The sequence below is a fragment of the Mya arenaria genome, chromosome 17 (assembly GCF_026914265.1).
Source record: "Mya arenaria isolate MELC-2E11 chromosome 17, ASM2691426v1".
Taxonomy (NCBI): Eukaryota; Metazoa; Mollusca; class Bivalvia; order Myida; family Myidae; genus Mya; species Mya arenaria.
The window spans coordinates 14,829,856-14,838,002 of record NC_069138.1 but is presented as its reverse complement, the minus strand read 5'-3'; the positions used below and the strand labels follow the sequence as shown (position 1 = coordinate 14,838,002).

The 8,147-nt window shown below is 37.2% G+C and overlaps 1 protein-coding gene across 1 annotated transcript in view; it reads left to right on the top strand.

The window, feature by feature from the left end:
* Positions 1-8,147, top strand: part of LOC128224549 (uncharacterized) — a 35,710-nt gene that overhangs the window by 4,570 nt on the left and 22,993 nt on the right. Inside the window, exons 3-4 of the mRNA XM_052934427.1 lie at positions 394-596; positions 7,535-7,657. Of these exons, the coding sequence (XP_052790387.1) occupies positions 394-596; positions 7,535-7,657 (326 nt within the window). The remainder of the gene's footprint in view (positions 1-393; positions 597-7,534; positions 7,658-8,147) is intronic.

Below are 8,147 nucleotides of genomic sequence, written 5' to 3'. Positions count from 1 at the left end.
AAAATTGTTTTATGCATTTTTCATAAACCGTTAGTAATGCTTTAAGCCATAAAACATTAATTTTCGGATGGAAATATGAAAATCTGCGATCTGATCTTTTGTCAGCAGTGCTTTATCACTGGTTTGCAGATATTTATGCAAAAATTGGCTCATTCCAAGACAAAAATGTTGTCAAATTGTAAATATGTGAGAGTGCAGCTTTAAAATAACAGTGAAAGGATTTGCACAATCATGAGTTTGATTTTCAAGTTAGTTAAGTTTGTTATATTTTACATGTCATAAATATGCTCCTTCTATATGTATGTATAACTTAAAGGGATTCATATCATGTTCCTACAAGAAATTAGGAAATCATTATTTAAAACTATGAAATAAAAATCCTCTTATTTCAAGATGAGAGGAAGACAAAGGAATTATCCAACACATTGAAAGGAAGTTCGCCATCTAAAACTTTAATTAAGAACAAAACTTCCCCTATACGAGCTGCAGCCAACCTGCTGAAGCCTCCAAGCCCGGGTCAAGCCAACGGCTCCTCAAAAAGTCCACAGTTTCTCCATGTAGATGTGGAAATACCTCCACCTAAAATGGATAAGACGGTAATGTCTTGAAAGTATCATTGCTTTTGCATGTTTCACATTTATCAGATTTAGTTGTGAAACTAAAGTTGATAATGATACATTATCTGAATATTTTTTCTTTTATAATAAACTTCAGCTCATCTTCTGTTCAAATAATGCAACAATGAGTGGAGTTAATCATTTTTGGACCCAAATGATATAAACAAGAACTCAAATTTTTATTTGACAATAGTAGTTCTTGGATGCAACAAAAATTGGAAATCTTGTCTAAGAGTTTTCTAATTTTGATATGTGTAAAAGTTCAATAATTAAACCCGAAAAAAAATGTACTGAGGAATTAATTTGGTGATAGAATATACTGTAAACATGTCAGTACACTTATAACGTACCTTCTTCATCTTATAAGCCAGACGATGTGAATGTCCGATGGACAGTTGGACATGTCCGGTATATTTCCATTTTAACCAATGAAACTTTTGTTTTGGTCGGTCATAATGTCCAGTGAAAATTAACAGTCAGCACCGTTTAATTTTCGGAAAATTTACTTTCAGTTTCTAAATAAATGTTCAGAGTTATTTTTAACTATTATATCATGATTATTCAGCGTGTTAATCAATGTATCACTATTTGTTAACCAAACTTTGCACATGTTTCCGTAAAAGCCGAAATAAACACTAGGTTCCGATTTCAGCTCGTACTCTAATACATTTAAATAGACGGAATTTTACGGAAATGTTCGAAATTACAAAATATTGTATGTATTTTTTTCTGTGAACTGGTTCCCGGCAATCGTGGTAATTTAAAAATAATGATGAATATACCTAGCTGGCACTCTATCGCTCTGTTTAACATTGCCAGTTTAACAAGAACTCTACTTTCGTTTTTGCATAAATGTTGTGTCTGAGTTTGACTTGTAGTGTAGTACAATTCGTTATATTTTATAACCGTACTGTAAATTTATTTAAAGAGTAAGATCTAGCTGCTCCATTGGTATATGAACCGGATATGAGCTTTTTGGGGAGGCAAGGGATGAAAAGATATATGACTTAAGATCCAAAAATATTGATTTTTTTTACCTGATGATAATAATCGATAATTGGTTAGTTGAGTGGAACCGATTCCCAACACGATTTTTATGCCCCCAAAGGTGAGCATATTAAAATCGCACCGTCCGTCCGTCTGTCCGTCCGTCCGGCTCTGTAACTTTCCCTTGTATGGACAGATTTAAAATAACTTGCCACATGTGTTCCACATACCAAGACGACGTGTGGCGTGCAAGACTCATGTCCCTACCTCAAAGGTCAAGGTCACACTTAGTGTTTATTCACAATGGAGTGCTGCATATAAGGACATAGAGTATAGGTTGTCGTGTCCGGGCTGTAACTTTCCCTTGTATGGACAGATTTCAAAATAACTTGCCACATGTGTTCCACATACCAAGACAACGTGTCGCGTGCAAGACCCGTGTCCCTGCCTCAAAGGTCAAGGTCACACTTGGTGTTTATTCACAATGGAGTGCTGCATATAAGGACATAAAGTATAGGTTGTCGTGTCTGGGCTGTAACTTTCTCTTGAATGGTCAGATTTTAAAATAACTTGCCACATGTGTTCCACATACCAAGACATCATGTCGCCTGCAAGACCCGTGTTCCTACCTCCAAGGTCAAGGTCACACTTAGTGTTTATTCACAATGGAGTGCTGCATATAAGGACATAGAGTATAGGTTGTCGTGTCCGGGCTGTTACTTTCTCTTGTATGGACAGATTTTAAAATAACTTGCCACATGTGTTCCACATACCAAGACGACATGTCGCCTGCAAGACCCGTGTCCCTACCTCAAAGGTCAAGGTCACACTTAAGTGTTTATTTACAATGGAGTGCTGCATATAAGGACATAGAGTATAGGTTGTCGTGTCCGGGCTGTAACTTTCCCTTGTATAGACAGATTTTAAAATAACTTGCCACATGTGTTCCACATACCAAGACAACGTGTCGTGTGCAAGACCCGTGTCCCTACCTCAAAGGTCAAGATCACACTTAGTGTTTATTTACAATGGAGTGCTGCATATAAGGACATAGAGTATAGGATGTCGTGTCTGGGCTGTAACTTTCCCTTGTATGGACAGATTTTAAAATAACTTGCCACATGTGTTTCATATACCAAGATGACGTGTCGCGTGCAAAATCCGTGTCCCTACCTCAAAGGTGAAGGTCACACTTAGTGTTTATTCACAATGGAGTGCTGCATATAAGGACATAGAGTATAGGATGTCGTGTCCGGGCTGTAACTTTCTCTTGTATAAACAGATTTTAAAATAACTTGCCACATGTGTTCCACATACCAAGCCGACGTGTCGCGTGCAAGACCCGTGTCCCTGCCTCAAAGGTCAAGGTCACACTTAGTGTTTATTCACAATGGAGTGCTGCATATAAGGACATAGAGTATAGGTTGTCGTGTCCGGGCTGTAACTTTCTCTTGAATGGTCAGATTTTAAAATAACTTGCCACATGTGTTCCAAATACCAAGACAACGTGTCGCCTGCAAGACCCGTGTCCCTACCTCCAAGGTCAAGGTCACACTTAGTGTTTATTCACAATGGAGTGCTGCATATAAGGACATAGAGTATAGGTTGTCGTGTCCGGGCTGTTACTTTCCCTTGTATAGACAGATTTTAAAATAACTTGCCACATGTGTTCCACATACCAAGACGACATGTCGCGTGCAAGACCCGTGTCCCTACCTCAAAGGTCAAGGTCACACTTAGTGTTTATTTACAATGGAGTGCTGCATATAAGGACATAGAGTATAGGTTGTCGTGTCCGGGCTGTAACTTTCCCTTGTATAGACAGATTTTAAAATAACTTGCCACATGTGTTTCATATACCAAGATGACATGTCGCGTGCAAAATCCGTGTCCCTACCTCAAAGGTGAAGGTCACACTTAGTGTTTATTCACAATGGAGTGCTGCATATAAGGACATAGAGTATAGGTTGTCGTGTCCGGGCTGTAACTTTCTCTTGTATAAACAGATTTTAAAATAACTTGCCACATGTGTTCCACATACCAAGACGACGTGTCGTGTGCAAGACCCGTGTCCCTACCTCAAAGGTGAAGGTCACACATAGTGTTTATTCACAATGGAGTGCTGCATATAAGGACATAGAGTATAGGTTGTCGTGTCCGGGCTGTAACTTTCCCTTGTATGGACAGATTTTAAAATAACTTGCCACATGTGTTCCACATACCAAGACGACGTGTCGTGTGCAAGACCTGTGTCCCTACCTCCAAGGTCAAGGTCACACTTAGTGTTTATTCACAATGGAGTGCTGCATACAAGGACATAGGGTATAGGTTGTCCTGTCCGGGCTGTAACTTTCCCTTGTAAGGACAGATTTTAAAATAACTTGCTACATGTGTTCCGCATACAAAGACGACGTGTCCTGTGCAAGACCCATGTCCCTACCTCTAAGGTGAAAGATACACTAAGTGTTTATTCACAAGGGAATTCTGAATATAAGGACATAACAGTGTAGGTTGTCAAGTATGGGTGGTATTTTTTATGTTCAGAGGAAATTTAAAATAACTTGCCATATGTATTTGACACATAAAGGCAAGATCAACTTTTCATGTACTGACCTTGTTCGTAGGTCAATGTCACATTCGGGGGCATTCGTCACATACTGTGACAGCTCTTGTTAGGGTTTAATTACAGTACTTTTATCCACAGTTAACAGTACTTTTATCGACAGTTTACTGTACTTTTACCCACAGTTAACATTACTTTTATCTACAGTTTACAGACTTTAATCCACAGTTTACAGTTATTTTATACTTTAATCAACAGTTAACAGTACTTTTATCCACAAGTTACAGTACTTTAATCCACAGTTTACAGACTTTAATCCACAGTTTTCAGTACTTTTTCCCACAGGTTACAGTACTTTAATCCACAGTTTACAGTACTTACTTTTATCCACAGTATACAGTACTTTAATCCACAGTTTATAGACTTTTATCCATATTAAACTGTACTTTTATCCACAGTTTACAGACTTTTATCCACAGTTTTCAGTACTTTTATCCACAGGTAACAGTACTTTAATCCACAGTTTACAGTACTTTAATCCACAGTTTATAGACTTTTATCCATATTAAACTGTACTTTTATCCACAGTTCACAGACTTTTATCCACATTTTGCAAACTTTTGTCCACAGTTTACAGTAATTACAGTTTACAGTACTTACCCACAGTTTACAGACTTTAATCCACAGTTTATAGTATTTTTATCCACAGGTTACAGTACTTTAACCCACAGTTTTATCCACAGTTAACAGAACTTTTATTGACAGTTTACTGTGCTTTAATCCAAAGTTTTACAATTCTTTTATTCTCAGTTTACAGTTCTTTTCTTTACAGTTTACAGTGCTTTAATCCACAGTTTACAGAACTTTTTCCCAGTACTCACAGTTAACAGTGCTTTAATCCACAGTTAACAGTACTTTTATTCACAGTTTACAGTACTGTTATCCACAGTTCACAGAACTTTTATTCACAGTTGACAGTACTTTTATCCACAGTTTACAGTACTTAAATCTACAGTTTACAGAACTTTTACCCACAGTTTACAGTGCTTTAACCACAGTTTACAGTTCTTTTATCGATAGTTTACAGTACTTAAATCCAAAGTTTACAGTACTTTTATCCACATTGTACAGTGCTTTAATCCACAGTTTACAGTACTTTTATCCACAGTTTACAGTACTTTTATCCACAGTTTACAGATTTTTCATCCACAGTTTACAGTTATTTTATCCACAGTTGACACTACTTTTATCCACAGTTTACACTACTTTTTACTTTTATCCACAGTTTACATTACTTTTATCCACAGTTTACAGATTTTTCATCAACAGTTTACAGTTATTTTATCCACAGTTTACAGAACTTATCTGTATGGGCAATCTGCTCTTTAAATTACAGGTGAAAGTAAAATGTAATTTTGTCAACTGTGGTCAATCTTAAAATAATCCTTACCTGTTGGTAAGGTGTTTGGTGTGAAATTCCCACAATTAGTTGAAAATCAAAACTGTCTGAGATCTTAACTCACCTACTGATAGACCTTATACTATTGTTCTTTTTGATGATTACAGGGGTTAAGCTAAGATGTTTTAGACTGAATCTGCTCTTTGCCCTTTTTTTGATTCCCCATTTTTAATTCCCAGCCACGGGTTGGGGAGGGGATTATTAATCCCCCGCCATGGAGTGGGGAGGGGATTATAGGAATGCACTTTGTCCGTCTGTCAGTCCGCACACACGAATGGGTATATATTGTGTACTAATTCCTTCATTACTTATAGAAGATCAAATTTGTTAGGTAGCCCTTGTTGGGTAGGGTTAGTTAGGGTTAGTAGGGCTTTAGTTGGTATATTTTTATAATGGGAGTAATGGTAAAGTACCTAACAATGGTTGATATGTGAGAACGTCCGTCCGTCCGTCTGTCCGTCTGGCTGTAACATTTCGTGTCCGGGCTATAACTTACTTATGCATTGATGGATTACCATATTACCTGGTACAAATGTTGTCCTCATTGAGACGATGTGCGGTGACCTTGACCTGGGTCCATACCTCAAGGGTCAAGGTCACAGGAGACATTTAAAGGGCTGAGTAAACATGCTCTTGTCTTGGCTATTACTTACTTAAATGCATGGATGGATTACCATATTACTTGGTACAAAAGTTGTCCTCATTGAGACGATGTGCAGTGACCTTAATCCGGGTCCATACCTCAAAGGTCAAGGTCACACAAGACACTTAACGGTCAGAGTACACATGCTAGTGTCTGCACTATTATTTACTTATGCATTGATGGATTACCATATTACTTGGTACAAATGTTGTCCTCATTGAGACGATGTGCAGTGACCTTGACTCGTGTCCATACTTCAATGGTCAAGGTCACACGAGACATTTAAAGGTCAGAGTACACATGCTTGTGTCCACGCTATAACTTACTTATGCATTGATGGATTACCATTATACCTGGTACAAATGTTGTCCTCATTGAGATGATGTGCAGTGACCTTGACCCAGGTCCATACCTCAAAGGTCAAGGTAACACGAGACACTTAAAGGTCAGAGTACACATGCTTGTGTCCACACTATAACTTACTTATGCATTGATGGATTACCATATTACCATATTACTTTATTGAAAATACTTAAGGCTTGCTATTTCATCGATGTTATAAATCAAGGACTCATTTTCCTTCTGCTTTTTTTTTAGCCAAAATATTCTTGACATTGATCTGACCTACACTACACACAATATGAATGACTTTAACAAATATCTTTTTATAATATGTTCATATATCCAAGAATGTTTAGATTACCGATCAAACAACTTGTATTTTCTATATTCCCACTCTTCCAGTGGTTTTGTACAATTTCGGTCAGATTCAACGTACCAGTCAGGTTGCTATATAGCTGTCCTTTTGACTGCCTTGTAGACTCTCGGAGAATAGCTCATTGAGCCAATGTTTCTTGTTATCATACCCCACTTTAAATAAGTTATCATACCCCACTTTAAATAAAGATTCTTTTATCTTGTCGTTCCCCTTAACAGAGTTTAATGCTTGTGATAACAAGAAATATTTTATTTTTGTTTTGTTAAGACAGCTTGTTGTATAAATACAAACACACTTTACGTATTAGGCTGTTAAAAGCTAAAATTACTCCATTTTTTTCAAAATCATTTATTTCAATTGCAATATTTCACAACAAACTGGTCTTTAATCATACAGGGCGCTTTATGTTGGGCCAAAATCCTATGACTGTTCCAACTGGAATGAAGAAGAAAAAGATTATAATTCTTGTGGTGATGATGGTGGGGGTGATGATGATAATGGTGGTTTGTTATGTAAACAATGTTACTGATGTTTGAATTTCCTTCAGGAGCAAGTAAGCCCTTCCAAGGCCGGATCGAAGGACGGGAAGGAGTTTACAGGCAGAAAAAACATCAAGGTTACACACAGTCAGATAGAATTCTTCCGCATGCTCGACGAAAAAATAGCTGAGGTAATATTTTTTTGTAATATTTTTTTTTTATAGCACAGTGATTAACCAATTTCATAGAAATTCAAGGGGGGGGGGATTTAAAGACATGGTTTCGCTTAACTTCAGTTAGAATTATTGATAGTTATGAAACATAGTGTGTGGGTAACTTGTGTGAAAAAAATAAGTTTGATTTGCATTTATGGACCTCTGGTATTTAACATGAAGCATTATATGTGGACATTTTTATTTCATTGTACTCATTTTAAGATAACCTGAGCATGCAGTGCTCAGGTCAAGCAATTAGGATGGCTCTTTGTTTGTATGTACGTCTGTCAACAATTGCTTGAAATACATCTTCTCAGAAACCAGCATGAAAAATCAGATGGAACTTCTATAGAAGCTTCCTAGGGTGACCTTTTACAAAAATACAGACATCTTGATTGGTGTACAACAACAACATCAAAATGGCATCTCGAATGACAGGAAGCTTCATTTGATGACCATCTACATA